This window comes from Polyodon spathula, chromosome 11, assembly GCF_017654505.1.
Source record: "Polyodon spathula isolate WHYD16114869_AA chromosome 11, ASM1765450v1, whole genome shotgun sequence".
Taxonomy (NCBI): domain Eukaryota; kingdom Metazoa; phylum Chordata; class Actinopteri; order Acipenseriformes; family Polyodontidae; genus Polyodon; species Polyodon spathula.
In genome coordinates this window covers 41,598,935-41,619,848 of record NC_054544.1, presented here as the reverse complement: position 1 = coordinate 41,619,848, position 20,914 = coordinate 41,598,935, and the positions used below count along the sequence as shown (strand labels likewise).

Sequence of the window (20,914 nt, the reverse complement as noted above, 5' to 3'; positions counted from 1 at the left end):
GACAGCTGCAATTATGAACAAGAACGGATAGTCATTTGTCTCTTTCAGGTTGAAAAACGAGATACAGTACAGGTATTAATGATGTTTGATGATTTAGAATTTGTGCAAGATCTCAATTTATTTGCCAGATGTTTCAATCAGTAAGCTATATGCACTATATGTGTTTCGCAGTGAAAACCAAGGACAGTGCTCCCTCTGCTGTTCAGTCCTACTCATTGCAAGTTTTAATTGTTTCTGCGCTCCAATACTGATGTAAAGCTAGGATCTGGCAGATAAAACATAGCTAATAAACAAGTAAAACATCAAGGCTTTAAAGACATTTTCTTACCTCATATTAGCTCTAGTTTCATCACCCCTTTTCTTGTACTTAATTGGTTCCTGTGCTGTAGACCAGGTTCACTCTTATGGTCTGTCTGCTCGTATGTGACTCACAGCTCAACAGGAAACTTTAAAAATGACAGCAGTAAATTTGAAAAAAGATAAAAAATAAAAACGTTATCTGCATAACAGAAAGGGGACCAGTGAAACAGTAATACTGGGCTTAAAGTGACACCTTAATTAACACCAGTGCCCAGTGTACCAACCTCCCTTCCTCTCTTTGTTTTCAGATTACCTTCTAGTTCGAATGATCTTGCTATATAAAGAACCAAGGTGGCAGCTATGCAGCATGCATTATTTAATAACAGGCCAAGAATAATTCACTGGCGATCAATATATCAATCCTAAAAGCCAATGCGCACCAGGGTTGTTTTTAGTTATTCCAATTTGTTTTTAAAAGGTCAGAAATGTGGTGATCAAAATCTGTCAGAGGCTAACATGGTTTATTACTTTTGACCTATTTTGATTCTAGGTCCAAATATAGATAGATTTATAGGGTATACCCTGGTGGAGAGAAGGATTGTGTCATCAGCCTTGTATTACATATCTTGGTATCCCTGAATAGCTAATTGTCTCGTCTTTAATAATTTGCTTAATAAACTATCTTGCCAGTGCAGGGGTACCTCAAAATATTTTCCATTTTTAGGAATGTAGAACCAATAGGGATAGGGCTTTTCTCACACAGTTTTCCCCACTCAGGCCTCTTGCTCACGTAATACCTTGAGTAGATAGTATCCTTGAATAGATCATTGCCTCACGTTTAAATAAATTGATTTTTTTTTTCACTGTTCCACAGGTGAAGTGGTAACCCAAATATTATCAATTTACTACCAATGCAGAATGACTGTGGGAGGCAATTGTTCTTTCTTTTTCCCCCAAAAACATTTTTCTACAATGGTGACTGCCAAGACTGGTACAGAATGCAACATTGTGTCATTATTTAGAGAATTCCCTTGAAAAAGCCGTTTCTGTGGAAATGTGTCAGGATTTTTACTGAGACTCCTCAATAAAGAAATTCTTCAGCTGGAAAAATTGAGTGTGTGATTGTTTTTTTTTTTTTTTGTCAGTAGAAAAATATAAAACACGTAGCTACAATATTAAGAAATGAAAATCCTTTGTCTTTATAGTGTAATCATAATTCACAATCATAATATAATTCTACGATGCACCGAAGCGTTAAAATAATTGTATACACCTGTGAACAAATACTTAAATGTTTTTAAGTAGGCGCACATGCTTATATTGGGGATGATACGGTACCTAGACATGCTTACATTGGGGATGATACAGTGCTTAGACATGATTCAGAGAGCTCCGTTGAGGCCACAAGGGTGTTTTAAACATCTGGATGATAAAGTGACTGGTGTCCAATGACAACAAGAAAAAAACATTAGTGAAGATAACTTTAATATGTCTTATCCACACAAGTTGCTCTTTAATTAGTGTTGGGACAAATATCTTATTTTCTGTTATGTGGAATGTAATAAATGAGAACCTTTTTTTAAAATGTTTTATTGGAAATACTTGTCTGAATTTCAACAGATATTTGAACATGGAAATTCCATGTTTGTCCCAGCACTATCTTTACTATGTCCCTATTTTTACTAAAGTGACTAGGTTGTACTTGGTTAATTACATTTTCAGTACTTTGCAACTGGATGCCCGTAGTTAAGAATATACAACATAGCTGTCTGAGAATCCTTAAATATTTCATAATGTATTACTATGCTGAATGAAACTAGCAGTCAGCATATTAAACAGTTGAATGGCTTTGCTGCTGGGAACACTCAGCATGATAATTGAAATGAAAGTACAGAAAATTCAGAATTGTGAAATGCATTTTAATTAAAATGTGACTATCATAGATCTGCTGTAAAACAGCCTGCTGATACAGTGTGGTGATAATGGTAAGATTGTCCTTTGAAATAATAAAGCCACAATTTTCCTCAGTATCATTCGTACATAGAGTAAGTCCTTGTTCTGGTTGACACATCTTACTCTCTGCCAGTGTTTGAGTTATTGTGCGTGTCTGCCACAATCTTCTCAGGGATTCATAAAATAGATTTGATAAAGCCAATACTATCTGAGACAAGGAGCCACATCGCTGGTTCCTGTGCAAGTGGGCGTGCCTGTGATAAATCAGCTGTGACAAGCAGCCGGAGACATGTTGCTAAGCAACCACCCAAGTGACAGGCTCGCCCTGAGCTAAAGTGATTGGGAGGTCCAGACTGGCTGGGGGGCGTGCCGCTCCAGGAAGCTACTACTCTACGTTACCCTTTCTCTACTGTTTTGGGATCCACATCCCCTAAGCTGAACTACTTCTCTTCTGTTGCTCCCGAAGTCTCAGCCTCCCAGCGACTCCGGGCCATTCCGATGTTACTGGCTGGGCAATCGCCTTCACAGGCCCCGTCATGCAGTTAAAGAGTTCCATGGTAGTAGTTCCTGCAGAGCAGATGCTTCCCTTCTGGATGTAAACAAACACACAGCACCCGTCTGTGTGCAAATGGTATTGCAATCGCCCCGAGCTGTAGCGCAGCTGCTTTTTTGAGCACTGTGCAGCATCCCCAAGCACGCCCCCCCCCCCCCCCCCCCCCCCCCCCCCCCATCCCCAGCCATTCCTAATAAAGTCGAGTCCCAGCTCGGACACGGTCGAGTTGAGCCAAAACGAATCGTTACACAGCCACTCAACTGGTTGACGAAGCAGGTAGTGTCGACTAAATAGTGTCAACGTGCACAGCTGATTTATCACAGGCACACCCACTTGCACAGGAGCCAGCAACCTGGCTCCCTGCCTCTAAGTTCACCATGGTAAATTTGAACAGTAATCTTTCTAGCTTAAGTGCACTATACTGTACATAACATAAGATAATTATTGATCTCAAAAACTTTGTCAAATTGGGCCTTAAAACATCCCTATGATTCATCATCCATAACATGGCTAGGTAACCATTCCAGACTCTCACCGCTTTCTGTGTGAAGAAGTGTCTCCTATCCTCTGTCCTAGGTCTACCTCCACATAATTTCCAGCTGTGTACTCTGGTCCTGGTTTCTGTGCTGTGCATAAAGTATTGGCTAGGGTTAATAATGCAGTACTATCATTTACCATGCTCATGTTATCTAACTATACTGTACATCTCTGCACTTTTACCATACTTGCACTGTGCTTTACTACTATGTTTTCCTATTCTACAGTAAACTTCTATAAATGCTCCTATAGCAATATAACATCAATTATATATTTTTATTTGTAACAAATCTAACTATATGACATCCATATTAAGCCTGACACAATATTAGAAACAACTAAGAAATGGTTACTATGGTGTGGTTTAAGCATCTGGTGACTGGGGAAGATGATGGCTGCAGAATACTGTGCTATCTGAATGGTGTCAATCAATATCATACCATAGTTTCACCAACAATGCAAGCCACAGGAATCTGTGCTGAGAATAAGTATTGTAGTTCACAGTACATTCCTGGTATGATGAATAACTAGCAATCCTATCAGAGACAAGAATTCATGAAGATGACCTACATTATGTTACCCTGAAGCCCTTATAGATGGAAATATTGTAGATTTACCATTATAGGATGGATAGTTCACAAGATATACAGCATGTATGTAAGCATGACAGACAGGGTATGTCACTCAGCCCACAGATGTAGTCAATTTCCAATCAATTATTGCCGCTGATGAAGGGTTAATTTGAGTAAATCTTACCTAGATTGAGTGATAGTTGCTTTGTCTCAAACTCCTGATTATATCTTCAAATTAATATTACCTTGTCAAATGAGGAACCCATGCTTTGCCGGCATCATTTCCTTGTTAACATTCTGCAGAGGAGACACAGTGATTGGATGGGAGATCCAGAGGTTGCTGGGAGTGATGGGATTATGAAATTCTGATTCTGGGAAAGTATGCAGAGGCAAATCATGGGAGAAAATGAAAACAGTTCCTTGGCAAATTGAGCAGCTCCCACAATCGCTCGCTTCAAATCAACTCTCAAGACCCACTTGTTCTCTCTTGTTTTCAATGCTCGTTAAGCCTGATATCTGTTATTAGCTGCTGTCTAAATTGCTATTTCAGACTTTTCACTCCATCTTATTCGTACGATTCTGTTTGACACACGCATCCACAATGTTTAAAATTCACATCCTAGCCTTTAATTTAATGTATTACGCCTCTATTTAATGCATCTGCATTGTTTTTTACTGCTGTATTTAATGTACTATGCCCTGCATTTCACTGTATTTAATATTTTATGCATTGTTCCAGTGGCGGAGCTATAGCAGGTGCAGCAGGTGCAACTCCTGGAGGGGTTCGAAAGTTTAGATTTTTTTGTGTTTTTGTTTTTAACAGTGATAATATCCTTTGCGATTTATATTTGCAGATGTTACACATTTGTATCACTGTAACTGCCGGTGTGCTGTGCCAGTAATTCAGATTGTATCCTCCCTCATTTCAACAGGTATCACTATTGTCTTATCTTTTTCCCCCGGGAAGCTAGTATGAGGCACGTCTTCTTGGAAGGTTTTGGGGTACTATTCAGCACAGACATTTGCAGTTATATTCTGTTTGCACGATTCATCCTGTAGTTCAGATGGAAGCTGTTGGGTGCTGCTGCGGGCACCAAAATAAACTACAGCAAATCAATAATAATAATAATAATAATAATAATAATAATAATAATAATAATAATAATAATAATAATAATAAAACTGTTTCCTATTTGAGACAATTTCTGCAAATGTCTGTGCAGAATTGTGAATTCTGTAATAATTTCTGTGATCGCAGAATTGGGGAATCCTGGTAGGGTTAGCGATTAAACCTGTTCATTTATTATTAAAAATAGTGTAGTGTTGGATGTAAAGATGTACGCAGAATAAAATAAAGCAGGTGAGTAGAACACGTTCTTATAACGTAAAGTTTCGTACATGCTAACATTCTGACAATTAAATATAGTTCAATTTTGAACACTTGATATGGTGTGTTTGATGTTTATAAATAAGGGTTAAATTAATGTTTGGGGAAGGGGGCCCACAATAAGGTCCTGCACCTGGACCCATCTTCCTCTTCCTCCACCATTGCATTGTTCCTCACTATCTTGTAAAGCGCATTGTGATGGTGGTTCACTATGAAAGGCGCTATATAAAATAAATATTGATTGATTGAAGTGTTGTGAATCCCTGTGAAAATGCTGCTTGAGAAGAATGGTGGCAATATTAAGAGAGGGTTTTCTTTGCTTTAAATCTCTGGCTGTCTGACTGTTTGCCTCTTCTCAGATTCAGAACATTTTACTGGCTGCATCAGGATAGTAATCAAGATAAAGTTGCTGACTTTGACATATCTTTTTCTTAACAAGCTGGGGAAGTGCTTCATTTCTCCTTCGGCATCACACACGCATTGATTCTTTGAATTCTTTGGACTGCTTAAGTTCAAATGTCTGTTGGTTGTAAATCTGAGTAGGGGGATTATAGTAACCTGAGGCAGAATACATTCTATTTTACATTGACTCCTGCCTGCATTCCTTCAGAGACCAGTAAGTGCTCAGTTTGTATTAACCCTTTACTGCCTCACCAAGATTACGTGAACCTGCATTAAATACAGTAAAGAATTCTCTCACCAATGTATTTCATTCATAATATTTGGTTTTCAGTTCTTGCCTTGCTTCCATTTCTCATCACATCCTTGAAACTTTTTTTTTTTTAAGTTTGAGCAGCAAATTCAACCAGCAAATCACAATGCAATTGTCAGCAGGAAAGCTTGCACTGGTGGGGAAAGTGAAACCGATAATCAAATTAGTCACATTGTCTTTCCTGTAGTTTCACATTGATGACACAGAAAGCCCTTGTGGGGTCCTAACCAGAGAGACAAGTTCTAGTGTCTGGGCTGAGATGAAATATGTCACGACAAACAGAAACAAAACAAGGATTGGAAACCAAATATCATACATGATATGTGGGTGAGAGGGTTTTTTAAATTGTGTGCACTCTATTTATTATACCTTTAATGACTTTTGCAAGTTCTGTGAAGAAAGAGTAAGGTGGGTGTCACAATTACTGAGTATCTAAAATATATATTTATCAGATACTTCAATATTTTCATCTAATCTGGAAAAAATATTTCCCAAGATTTTAGTAGCAGCCAGAATCACGGTACTTTACTAATCAAAAAAAAATATCCTTACTGAGTTTCATCACAATGAAATAAATGGTTCTCAAGATACAACTAAAACGCAAATATCATGTACAGCTACAGTTTTGCATTACCTAGAATTTTAAGATTGAGACATAATTAAAAAAAAAAAAAAAAAAAACTAAAAGATATCAACATAATTTTGATCTTTCATTTAACATCATATAATCACAGAAACTACAAAATGATATTGCAAAAGTCTACCAGAAGCCATAATAGTAGTACAGTATTTCATGTCCATTTTTGTAGAAAACTACAAAGCTGTATGCAATTCAATATGTTAACGTAACAAATCACCTTTATGAAGCAACATTTGTAAATTGTATAGGGTATATCTGTATGTGCATGTAATCCTCTCCACTAGATAATCTCTTTGCTACAGCGGACCATTCAAATAAAAACAAATTCTAAAAGTATAGACTAGACTTGTGATTTGTAGATAGAGCTACAGGATACGGTACAGTAAAACAGAGGAGCAGCTCCATGCCAAAATGCAGTATCTGGTCCTTACTGCAAAAGGGTATTGCACATGGTCAAAACCTCAGCCTTACTTAAATATGAGGCGCTGCTCATTGCATGGGACTGTGCCTGCAGCCCACATGCTGGGTTCTGGTAATGCATGCTTCTCAAAGAGATTGTTCTTTTGAAGTGTTGTTTTCAAGTTCAGTCCTTTGTTTTCAAGTTCAGTCCTGGCTGCGTTTTTATTTTATCTCCAGATCTGGAAGCAGCTGTTGTGTGGGTTCAGAGTCCATCTGGACAGTGTTTTTAATGTGCTCTCGGTAGAAAGTTCTCTGTCTGTGAGTGGGGTGCAGCAGGATGTGTTGTTTTTGAAGTCCATTGTTGTGAAGAACGATTATAAAATATGTATAAAATATCGTGGGAATACCAGAATCAGGCCTATTTTCAGAGTTGAACAAAAAGAAATGGCCAGTTATTGATTATCAGCTAGAAATGATCACGAATATCTTAAATGTTTTTACTCCCATTAGTTTCAACTTGTTTTTCTACTTAGTTCTTCCTCTCACTCACTTTTCCTTTGCTTTTCTCTTGTTGGCTTTTTACAGTAAAGCTATAGCACAGTTCTCTCTCAAAAGATCTCTCAAACATCATTATTTATCATTTTTTTAGTTCAATAAATACAAAAAAAAGTCTGATGGTGACCTGCTTCTTTTCTTATATTAGAACTACTGTTGGGGAATTAGTCATACAAAGAAACAAAGGAGGTAATTCACTATAAAAAGGAATACTGCTTGTGATACAACATCGTCCCCACTAGAGGACACTGTGTAGGTTTATATGCCCAGAGTTAAGCACAATTCCAACAAAACCTACAATTTCACACTCTTGACTTTTACTTCAAACCCTCTTTGATGATTAAATCTACATTTTTGTACTTCCTAAATTACATCAGGTCTGGACAGAGCAGAAATATATGTGGCTGAGCCCACATTTCCCAAAATGTTATGAAACTCTTTCCACCGCCTCCTTTGCAACTCTATCTCTCCTTGGGGAGTCAATGGTCCTCCATCTCCCACCATTGGTTGACCTTTGCCTGATGCAGGAGATCCCACCTCAGTTCGCACCTCAGTTCCTGCCGGACTGGAAGATGAGATGCTTAGCATCAGCCTGTGTTTTAACTTGAAAAGCTATATATGTATTTGGAAGAGTGTACAGACCTAGTGTCTTCATTCTTAGCCACTGAGAAGTCAGAACTTGTAGTCTTGAGGTTAAAAAACTTACCTCTGGTCCTGAAGGTTGTTGGCTTGTATCCAGGTCAAAAAGTCATAGGTATATATATATATATATTATTATCTATATATATATATATATATTATATATATATATATATATCTATATATATATATATTAATGTTACCATTTCTTTTATTGGGTTGGAATAACACCAACCTTAAGTAAAATTTGTAAGTTTAGAATGCCAGCGTGCGAGCAATGAGAGGAGGTAATTAATCCTGACATCAAAGACCATGGGTACTTATTAATTCAAAGGAGAAAGGAGTAATTCTAGGGATTGACGCACTTTGAGAAAGTGTAGGGTGAACGAAGAGATGGGAGCAACACAAGGTACAGAGGTCATTTTAAGTAACACAACGCAAGACCATGGGGGGGGGGGGATTGACCAATCACATTGTCCTTTCCTTGAATAGAACTAATAAACCACAAGCATGGTCAAAACCTGTTTAGTAAACATGTTTTAATAATGATATTGAAATGGAATATCATGTTTTGCCAATGAACACAAAGTAACATTCTGTTGTTAAAAGCTCAATCTGTATCATTGTATTGTTTAGGCTTCCATTAAACTTGGAATGCCCAAAGTACTCTTGTGAGACTAGATCAGTCGGTCTGCACATGTGTAGGCATGGGAATTTCCCAGATTTGACTGAAAGATATCTTTTTTTAAATACTGCACTTTCATATTCACCAAACCGCTAAGAAATTCGCATTTGAAATGTGTGGTCTTTGAAGATTAGCCTGGGGGATCACATTTTGACTTTGAAAACTGGTTCAGTCTTGATTTACAAGCTCAGCACACACAATCTCCATAAACCCTTGAGATCATGCAAATTCATCTTTAAAGTTTTTTTCTCTCTGTTGTTATACTAGAATCTATATTAATTCAGCATGAAGCAATATAATTTTGCCCAGATGTATGTTATAAGGGGGATTTCCTTTGCTGTAAACTACGCATGGTGTACATACCACTGCCTGACAAGATAACCATTTGTTCTTTAATTTGTGGTGTTTAGGCAACAAAATGCTAACATCACATTTTTGAAGACAAAGCAGTTTAGCGCTATGGACTCTTCTAATACTGTAGTTATGGAGATACTGCGGTCAAATTAACTAGGAATTGCGGACTAACTGAAAGTAATGTGTGCAAACAACCCAGTAAAGTACTAGATATATTTTTTCTATATAAAAATACATGTTTGCTCTAACATGTGTTACTTACTGTAAAACTGCACATTTGATATCTATATAGCAAATAGAATTGTATGACAGGTAAGATTTATAGAATAATATTTTATTAGCTTGTGGCAGAGCAAAGCTCTGCCCTTTTAAATTGGCAGGGATGGGGTTAACTTCCCCTGCCTGCCTGGGTTTATTATGTTCAGGTGGCTGGGGTTGATTAGTTGATTAGGTTGATTAACGATCAATCAGCGCCCAGCCACCTGATATAAAAGGAGGCCTCAGCTTCTCATTTGGGAGAAGGGAGCTGAGGAAGCAGGTTGGTGTTGTTTTGTGGTTTTTTGAATTTTCTAAATCCAGTGAAGGCATTGCCCAGCCTGGAAACTTTATTTTTGTGAGTTTTGTTTTTGCTTTATTTGTGTTTAAATTGCTTTGTTTTTGCCCTTGTGCACGTTTATTTTGTGTTTATTTATAATAAAATAGTTATTTTTTTGAACTGCAGTCTGTCTCTGGGCCTCTATCCACTCGCCAGCCTGCCACATAGCTATATAACTCCTTTAGGGCCTTTTGACCTGTGGTGGTATACTAGACATAGATTCTTGTTTCCCATAATTTGGTGCCAAGTTTCACAGCTCTCTATTGACTTTATATCTGCGCTGAAGAAGTGTTTAGCAAACAGGGCCCTCCTCTGTTGACACGCGTTACATTGTGGCTTATCCAGATTCAGTTAATGCTTAATTGTCGTTATTGGAATGGGTTCATCTCGGGAAGTAAGAGCATTCTGTTTCTCAAAAGAGCAGCTGTGCTATTCAACTGGAAAGTCTAATTGCTGAAAGACCTTGAATGCAGGGATTCTTATCACATACAGAGGCATACCAAATTGAAACCTAATAAATGTATAAAGCAAAGCAGGATGAATTCAAAATGGCCTCAACAGAAAATGTGTAATTTGCATTGGTACTGTGTATTTAAACCAGCACGTACTGCAGGCCAAAAATGCAGACTTTCATGACTTCATCCAATACTCTGAAGAAGGCAAAACTTTGTCTACTTGTCTTAGTTTCTTATAGTTTTGCTTTAGACTTTCTTTTTTTAAGACCTCACAGATACCTAACGGCATTATGGTTTTAATGGAACATAGGGCTTCTGGACTGATTTACAGACTCCTTACATTTTGTACCAGGGTTAGGGTTAGGGTTAGGGTTAGGGTTCAAGTGACACATACTCTGGTGAAAGTGCTATCATAAATAGGAATGTAATGATTCATAGGGCATTGATGAATCGGGATGCCTTCTTTACATGATGTATCATATTGTAATTGAGGTATTTATCGTCTGTATTGTTATACAAGACCAAATGCATAACATAGCTCATTGAACTATAGTCCACCAAGTAAGTGTCAAATGAACATTTGATCTTATTATGTATCATACACAACATAGTGTAGTGATCCGTGTTGTATATGATGCATAATATCACTTGATAAGTTTGTGTGACTTTGTACATTCAGTTATGATAATGCATCATAAGAAAATGCTCTTTCGTGCTGTACAATGCCCGTAAGCTCATTTACCACAGATACTTAGAAAGTCTGCTTGTATTCTTTTCACTGTGTTTTGCGTATTGATCAGCAATGCTATCATATATCAGATTAGGTGTGACAATGAGATTCTAAGAATCTGCAAGACAGGTAGCCCCCAGCCATCTGGGGAATTTAATGGAAGAGCACTGACAGCCATTCTGGGAGTTGACAGAACAGACTAGTTCTTGGGTCTAAAGACTTTAACATCCCATCCCCCTGAATCCTTAGGGAAGATGTTTTCAATGGGGATGTTGATGTCTCTCTACTCTGTACATCTCAAATAACACTAAACACAGTGACCTGCAGTGTTGTCACCTTTTATAGAAACAATTTTAAGCATACAGTTTGGGAAATCATAATATCAGATCATTATCCAAACAACCCACAGTTGTAAATAAATACTGCCTTTCTGTACATCCTTTCATAGATATATCATCTTGGGAATCACATTTCAGGAAAGTTCTCATTGACATTTCATATTACATTCGGCTTTGTTGCATGATGTTCTTTTGGTCAGCAGCTTTTTCGTCATACTGATCATTTTGAATTTACAGCTGTGGTGGGGGATGCACTGCATTTTACAGACATACTTGTTCCTTAAGGGCAGCGAGTGTGGAAGCATGCATTGTCTGACTGATCCATTGAATAATCACTTCTACCCGTTTCCTTGGTGATACATCACAATTTCTGCTGCTATGGATACGGAAGCACCTGGCCAAGGAGTACCTGCTGGCTATCAGAGTGACTTGCAGAAGGGAGATTTTATATATTCCAGAACACACTGCAGAGGGTCCGAATCAACATGTGTAAACAAGATGTGTATAAATAAAGATGATCGACACAACAGTACAGTCAAAAAAAAAAAATGTGAAAATCAGAAACATTTCCACATGACACAGTCAATACTCGTTCTGTTTTATTTCTTTTTGTCTTTCAGCAGTCTGGGGATGCCTGGAAGCAGGAGCACTGCCATTGAAAGACTCACTATAGCCACAGAAGCTTTGGAGTTCTGGATGTTTTTTAGCTTTCTGAAGATCTCTTCATGCTGGTGATAAAAGTAAAACACTTGTTCAGCCTCAGCAGAGCCCCAAGGCTGCTGCCTGTCTGTAGGGAGTCAGATGTATGCTTTTATCAGACAGTTATTTATTGTTGCCACACCCATGTTTGATACAGTGGTATTGCAAAAGCCATGACCTTGTAATAGATCTGGCACTGTGAAGAGGTGATTTATAGTTTGTAATTGTGTCCTTTATTGTGTGTTTATGTCATAAAGCACTGGTATCCAATGCTTTAAAATCTATTTTCAATAGCTATTATTATCACTGCCCCCTTTTTGTAGATTTGATTTCTGTTCATGACTTTTTTTAAATTTGAAGGATATGCACATGTTTTGAATGCCACACTATTGGTAAACTGAGCAGTGCCTGTGTAGATTACTGTACAGTACCTTCAAAAGAGTATTCTTACTGATGTCTTATTTATAGAAAATGTCAACATTCGTGGCATAAGCAAGTAATGTTATGCAAAACCATGACATTTGACATTAAAATAAAATAGGATAAATAACTAGATTAGTAACCAATGTTTTAAATATATTTGTTAATGAGTGAGCCTATCAATCACTGATAATTAATAACATCGTTACCAGTTATTGTAAATCCCATTGGGACTTGCCTTCTTCAGTGCACAGGCATCATAAGCCACATTACAATAAAAAATACAATTGATTTTAATATAGTTCTTCAGAAACGAACAAAGTACAACAGAATCTGTTTAAAACAAATATCTATCTATAGTATGCTCGTATTGATTTAAATATAAAACTATGACATACAGGATTTGTCATGTACAGTAGACCATTGTAGTTGAACTGGAACATTGGATGATCTATATACAGTACCATCATGCTTTAAATCACTAACACAATCCTCTTACATTTTAAATTTTTACTGACAGAGACTTGTGCCCCTTTAGATGTTAGATTTTTCTGACATTTGTACAGATTCTGATGATCTCAGTGGTGGTACAAGAAAAGTATCAAAAAAAGTCAAATATCTCAAATTGAAAAGGTTTTTTAACACAAGAAAAGTGGGGCAGTGATAATTATACGAGTGTGAATACAAGGTAAATGGATTTGAAAACACTGGTCAGCACTCCTTTAAATCCTTTATTAAGTTGTTCTGTATCATCCACTACTGCAGAAATAACATTTGTGATGTTTCACAAATACAGTTTGTCTGTATTCTGAACATTTTGTTTTAGGAATTAAAAAACTGGACAACAATTGGGGACAAGAATTACTTGAGTGACTACATAATACAACAAAATCAAGAGAGGCTATTAAGAGTACACAGTGGGGAATTCACAAAAGATGTACTGTTATTAGCAAGTGTTATTAGCCTCATTTCTTAAAAAAAAAAAAAAAAAAAAAAAGGAAAACTAGAAATGCATTACTAGCCCTTGAATTCAATTTCTTTTTTTTTATTTAGTAGTCAGCAATTGATTTTACCGTGTTTTTTTTTCACAATTTCGATTATCCAATTGTATTTTAGGCTCAGCTCACCGCTACCACCCCTGCGCTGACTAGGGAATGGCGAAGATGAACACATGCTGTCCTCCAAAATGTGTGCCATCAGCCGACCGCTTCTTTTCCCTCTACAGACCCGCCATGGAGCCACCCTAGAGGTGCAGTGTCGGAGGACAACGCAGCTCTGGGCAGCTTACAGGCAAGCCCGCATGCACCCTACCAGTCTACAAGGGTCGCTGGTGCGCAGTGAGCCGAGGACACCCTGGCAGTGGAATAGCCTGGACTCAAACCAGCAACCTCCAGGCTATAGGGCACATCCTGAACTCCATGTGAAGTGCCTTTACTGGATGTGCCACTAGGGAGCCCTTAATTTAATTGCTCAGTTATTTACTTTTTCGTAACTTCCATGGGTATTGCCTCAAAGTGCTTATGCCATTTATACTTTGTCAATTCCTCCCTTTGTCAAGTTTTTATTTTATATATAAAATGGCAAAGGAATGCACTAGTATTTATTTTAACAAAACAAAAAACAAACAAAACCCCCCCTCCTGAAAATCTGTGAAAATTTATTTATTTTAATTTTTTTCCCCAGTAATATCCTGGCGTAGTGTAAACCCAATCTAGACACCATAAATGTAAAGAACGAAGGACAAACAGTACGTCATTTTGCACTGTTTGAGCAGCCAGATCCAGTCGCCCAAACTGTACAATTTGATAATAAGAGACAAGAGCCTACACATGACTTATTAACTAGCTTAACAACAAAACAACAAAATTAGGGTTATTATAACTGAAATAATTTTGCCCAGTTTCAGCAGCGTCACTTCTTGCTGAAAATTTTACAGTGCATCTACTATAAAAACAAGAATAATACATTATTTAAGAATACCCATACTCATACCAAGAACACATGGGTTAAACCATTTTACAAAACGTTCCGTATTCAGTGCTTTTTCTTAATGTATTGCTTTAGGATTATAATTCTGTTTTTCGAAGCCAGTGAAGATGCTGAGGCTGTTTTCAGATAACCTAGAGACTCTCATGAAGCTGCACGATGTAGCTGAGGGGTTGTCAAGTGCTTTTGCACTGCCAAGGACCACACTCTTCAAAAGGAAAGCACAGCACTAATGTAAGCAGCTGAATGATCCTTTGTGATTTAGAGCACAGTAGGCGGAAAAAAAATTCCCCATCAGTAATTGAATGGATAAACCTCATTAAATCTGAACTGCGGCTGGATATGGACTGATCAGACACACCATGCAACGTCTCATCATTTACTCAATTCAGTAGAGATGAACAAACAGAAAAAAAGATCACTAGGTGTTGTTTAATATCCACTGTACATTGCACTCAACGACCAGTTTTTCCATGTCTCTATTCTATGAATTTATTATAGTTTACCATGATTTGCAATGTTTTTAAATATGTTTGACCATACCTCCGTGAGCTACCTAATACCTATGCTTTACCATGCATTTACTATACTTTGCCATGCGTTTCCTAAGGTAAACCTTAACAAGGGATCTTCATTATTTTGTTAACATTACCATCAAATTGAAATGTATGATTTGAGTATAAACATACACTGATATCATTACTTTATACTCACATGTGATATTATTACTTTATGTTCTTATTCAAATGTCTCCCGTTAACACAACTGCTTTAAAGTTGGCTGTACTTAAATAAAAAACAAAAAAAAAGAGTTTACATGTAAACAAGTTGCTGTTTAAAGTTGCTGTAGAGTCATATTTTGACATACACAGTAGTGCAGGGATCACCACAAATTTGTTTTACAAGTGTTTAGTGTTATGTACAGTGTGCTGAACATGTACAGTATTGAAGTAAACTACTGAATGAAAATTCAGTTCATGAAAATGCTGTGAAGCCATGATTACATTTGATAATATTTGTTCTTTTATATTACAAAGGTGGCATTTGTTTTAAGAATTTATTGTGAATCTGAATTGTGGATCTTTACAAAGTACAGTAAACCAACATGATTTCTTAATTCAGTGAAAAAGGAAATGACCATTAGTTCTTGTCAATGCAGGTTGGAAAGTAGCACTGGAATGGGTTGCCTTGTTATGTTGAAGATTAATCACTGAGATCCTTTAAGACCCAAAGTTTTGAGATCAATTAGCTCCTAGGAACTGGATGAGCATAGATAGGCTGAATGACATCCTCCTGTTAATAAATGTTCTTGTGTTCATATTTTAATAATAATAATAATAATAATAATAATAATAATAATAATAATAATAATAATAATTAGAACTGCAACTTGGAATTATTAAGCAACCAAATGCAGGCAGCTCATTGTCAAATGATGTTTAGGATTATAAATCAACTTGGTTAAATGTGGTTTTCTTCAACCCACCAAATTTTTGTTTGGCCACTCAATTAGTGAGACAAATAAACGAAAAAAAAATTTTTTAGTCTTACAAAAACACACGAAAACTTAAGACATCATGTTTGATATTCTGTATTCTATATAGTGCTATCTCTAATATATATATATAATCTTATGTTTACACCCTGTACCCCATTATTCTGAGCGTTCTTTTTTAAACTGGGGATAGTTAGTACTGTCCATTATGTAATTTTAATAAGGTTTTATGACAAGTTTGTTTTTATAATTCTTATAACACATTTTGTAAATATCGGTACTTGATTCAATACAATGTTTGTTGATTTCATTCTTTAATGTCCTCTTTTGTTGTTTGTTTAATGGTTTTATGCTGAGATGTAACTGAAACAATCCGTCTTTAACACACAGCAAACAGGAAAAATGGTCTTCAAAGTGAAACACTGTAAAACAAACAGCATCAAGAGAAAAGCAATACGGAAGTATGTCATGGTAATGATTATTGGAGCTGTATTTTTCTTTCATGCTACATAATGTTGTGAATTACCTGGTGGGGGCAATTTTTAAAGCATTTACTCTTATTCTATAATTAACTCCTATTTTTTTAACCCCCCCCCCCCCCCCCCCCCCCCCCCCCCCCCCCCCCCCCCCCCCCCCCCCCCCCCCCCCCCCCCCCCCCCCCCCCCCCCCCCCCCCCCCCCCCCCCCCCCCCCCCCCCCCCCCCCCCCCCCCCCCCCCCCCCCCCCCACCCCAAAAAAATAATAAATAAATAAATAATAACTTAAGAATGCTTAAGAAAGATTGAATTACATTAGTTAGTGTTGTTGTTTTTCTAGTGTTAAAAAAAAAAAAAAAAAAAAAAAAAAAAAAACTAAAAAAATACAACAAGATAAAAAAATATAGAGGGGTCATTGAAGATTGACACAAATGCTTTGAAACTATGGGTGCTAATGGGGTAACCAATACACACACACACACACACACACACACACACACACACACACACACACACACACACCACACACACACACACACACACACACACACACACACACACACACACACACACACACACACACACATACCCACAAATACACTATCATTTAGTTTTTTAGATCTATAATTCAAAAACACAATGACATTTTAAATCATGGACTGCACCTTCCCGAAAAGTTCCAAACAGCCTGTGTCTCTATATTGGGTTCAGAAAGATGATGTCTGTTCTATAATTAATATCCCCGCTACCAGTCTGGCTCCGGAGAAAGGCTGCTCGGAATCGAATGCTATATTTGCTTATTGGGGTTTATTTTACAAATCTTCACTGGACATTATAAACCTTATAAACAACATTATAAAGATTTTTTTTTATATTTATTTTATTACTATAGCACAGATTTATTTATTAAAATATCAACAGCACAGATGGCATCACCCTTCTTGTAAAAGAGGACTAATCCCTCCCATTCCCATGAAATGCTGGGTCTAGGGACCTCCTTACCATCTGAGACCTCGGGGTTGTTACATAGCAATGTATTACAGATATACAGTATATCCTTACCATTTATTAAACAATACCCAACAAGTGACTAGGGAATGTTTTTGACAGTGACGGCTTACCCATCCACAATCTCTGGTAATTCACAATGTGAAGGGTGTTATTGCGATAAGTAAAATAATAATAATAATAATAATAATAATAATAATAATAATAATAATAATAATAATAATAATAATAATAATACATGTATGCATAAATAACTGTAGCCCATATTAGGAAATAAGTTGAATGTGTTTTATTTTAAAAACTATAGAAACAATCATTTTCCTTTATGTATCGCTTCCTAGAAGCTAAAACTGCAAAATAAACTATTTGTCCAAACCTAGCCTGTCCTTTTATAGAAAACTGGTTAATTGTTGAAGGCTTCGGTCCGAAAGCCTCCTTCTTTACAGACCCAGAGAACAGACGTGTGCCGTTTCTGCAACTGAATCCAGTGAAGTGGATGAAATGCACAGCAAGGGGGCTTATCCGTGCTATTATGATAACCAACACGCAATTACATGCTGTAAAGCCAAATGGTTAGATATGAGATCATCACTGAAAAGAAACAAAGGCAGATTTGTGATTTGTTTTTCAGACGGAAAGAAATAATACTGTATTAACACAATCTTAAAAAAAAAAAAAAAAAAAAGTAAACGTCTTTATGAACCCTTACAGCTGTAGAAAGCAAAATGAAACAATAATGCTGCTTGTTTTCACACAGCTGCTTAAGCCAAACTGTTTGCCTAACTTGGCTCAACTCAAACACGGTGGAGGACACTTCTGGAGATACTGAGCTGCCAGTTTGTTAAAGTAGAGTTGACTCATGACACCTGCGAATTGCATTAAAAAACAAAACCAAAAACAAACAAACAAACAAACAAACAAAAAACTCTCTATAGCGTTAAAACTGACCAAACATTTCATTTATAAGTTCCAGGTTTAAATTGTTTAAAATAAGCACGTAAAAGGCATTACAAATACGTAAACACATTTAGTATTATGTTATAGTTTAGTTATAGTCTGTATTATGCTTGTGTATGGTTTTTTTTTTGTCCATTGGATTTCCAGAAAAGTACTCCGGGTTTTTAGACACAGGTGTCTCCAGACAGCACTAGGCTGTCACGCAGTAACATTACTGGTTTTCTTGTGCCCCCCCTCTTCTGTTTGGTAAGTGGGGGCTGGGGCTGGAAGCACGTAGCTGGGTGTTAATCCAGAACTATATTTGTCTTGTGTGCTGTAAATACTCACAACAGCGACTTGCAGACTATTTTAAACGCAACAACTCAAGGCGTTTCTAGCTTTAATGAAGACAGCTTCGCAACGTGCCTACTTCATACAATACAACTTGCAAGCATTCAGCGATGACTGTAAAACAAGTAAACAAACTTGAACAGCTTTGAGGTAGAAAATCAAATCGGAAGGCTCCAGAAGTGAGAAGACAATATGTACCGTTTTAAATCGTAAACACAATGGATAATAATAACACGAGCACCACGTTGTCTGATGAACAGGCATTGATTGGAGAAGTCCAAAGAGGAGATAGTGAGGACAATGCATTCCAAGAAGACATTGACCTGGTTCAAATGCATCTCACCTGTTTACCGGAGAGGTACATGCACGCGAAGTTTACTTTATCGGCATACCTGCTGTGCTGGATGATACTACAGCTATGTAAGGTAATACATAAATATTTAAAATTAGCTTTTAAATATTTCTTCTTCTTCTTCTTCTTCTTCTTCTTCTTCTTCTTCTTCTTCTTCTTCTTCTTCTTCTTCTTCTTCTTCCAAATAATCGAACTCATGTAAATTGCACGACACATACTATCTCAATATAAAATAATCATTACTGTTTTTTTTTTACATTCATAATAGTTTGCATTAGAAATAAATGATAGTTGACCTGAAATGCACTCGAATTCCTCTCACAAATATTAGTCTAAAAAAAAAAAAAAAGATTGTAAACAATCTGTAAGAAGGCAAACATAATAATAATCAAATGTAAACTTCTTGAGATATTATCAAAACTAAATAAGAAACTCATTTGATATGTTAAACAAACTTGAATGTGGACTGTCTGCCCTTTCCCTGCTTTGTAGACGTTTTTGCACGGTAATTGAGTAGTTTTCCCGTGCTTTGCGTGTTTAAATATGTTTTACCAATACCGTGATACATCTCTCTGCTTTACAGTGTTTACCTATGCTTTACCGTGCTTTCACGAAGTTTATAAATTACACTTTGCTATGCTATGCTTTTACTATGGAAAACTTCTGTAAGGATCTGACGACTGATTCATTTGTAATGTACAAACAGTGATTGTCGGTGAAAACTGATTTTCATTATTCCCATACTATTACGTGCAAAATCCTATCTAAATTTAATCACATAAGTTTTTTTTTTTTTTTTTTTTTTTTTATTATTATTATTATTATTATTATTATTATTATTATTATATTTATTATTATTATTATAACATAAAACAAAAAAAGAAAACACATTGAGTCACTGGAATCACGTATTGAATAGTTTGCTGTGAAATGTATTGGGTGGCAATGTGTTGAAACAAGCTGGTGTCGTCATCTCTATAATTGGTCAAGATTAAGAAAGCATTCAGTTAAGGTAAACGTTTCATGAATATGTTAGAATGTTGCACGTTGTGGCTCCATAGCAGTATCTTCACCAAATTGTTTGGGCTATCTTTGTTTGATCTATCTTAGTACCTAGCGTTTTTAGACTGCCCACCAGCACCTCTCCACCCCCTTGAAGCAGGGTATCTGTTTCAGTTTAAAATATTTTTATTTTTGTATTTTCTCTAGTTTGCAATTTACCAGCTTACCTCCTGTTGCTTTGAAGGATGAAGACTATTTATTTTCCAGCTGTTCAAATACATTTGAAATCTGAATTATATTACTGCTAACCAAAGGACATGGTTAAACACATACAACAAATGAAGTACTTATCATTTTGTGTTAAGAGTACTGGAAGCTTTACACCTACAGTTTGAGCTAATGTTTCAAAGTGTGTTTATAAATGTTCTCTACATAAAGTTTGTAAATTAAAGTCTTTTGAGAGTTCCAGTAGGACTATTATACAAACAATAGGTATCCTGGTGAACACTGTTGAAATGAATGATCACTAAGGCTTCAAGACCCGTTTTCTTTGCTAGCCCTGTTAACATTATCACCGGACCCCCTGCTTTGTGTTCAAAATGTTTAGGTTCTTTGTTGCTTTTTATGCTTTAATTTTGATATTTCAATATTTTATGTTTGTAAATACCACTTCATCTGCTAAAGGGCAATCTCACAATAGTCTAGCAGCATTGTGGCATACAGCACAGGAAGAAATGAGGTACCAGGAAGCAGCAGCAAGTCCAGGCAGCAGCTATATTATATATAT

General features: G+C 36.6%; 2 protein-coding genes across 5 annotated transcripts in view; both read left to right on the top strand.

Annotated features, from left to right (window-relative positions):
- Window positions 1–13,623, top strand: part of LOC121322776 — a 39,664-nt gene extending 26,041 nt beyond the window's left edge. For both annotated transcript variants that reach the window (XM_041263067.1, XM_041263066.1), the window contains exon 3: window positions 12,025–13,623. The gene's annotated coding sequence lies outside the window, so the exon portion shown is untranslated. The remainder of the gene's footprint in view (window positions 1–12,024) is intronic.
- Window positions 13,624–18,501: 4,878 nt separating this feature from the next.
- LOC121322937 (rho guanine nucleotide exchange factor 4-like) overlaps window positions 18,502–20,914 on the top strand; it is a 157,717-nt gene continuing 155,304 nt past the window's right edge. Inside the window, exon 1 of one of the 3 annotated variants that reach the window (XM_041263573.1) lies at window positions 18,502–19,198. In XM_041263573.1, coding sequence (XP_041119507.1) covers window positions 18,992–19,198 — 207 coding nt within the window. In that variant the 5' untranslated portion in view covers window positions 18,502–18,991. The remainder of the gene's footprint in view (window positions 19,199–20,914) is intronic. The other 2 variants (XM_041263570.1, XM_041263571.1) reach the window with 2 other exon arrangements.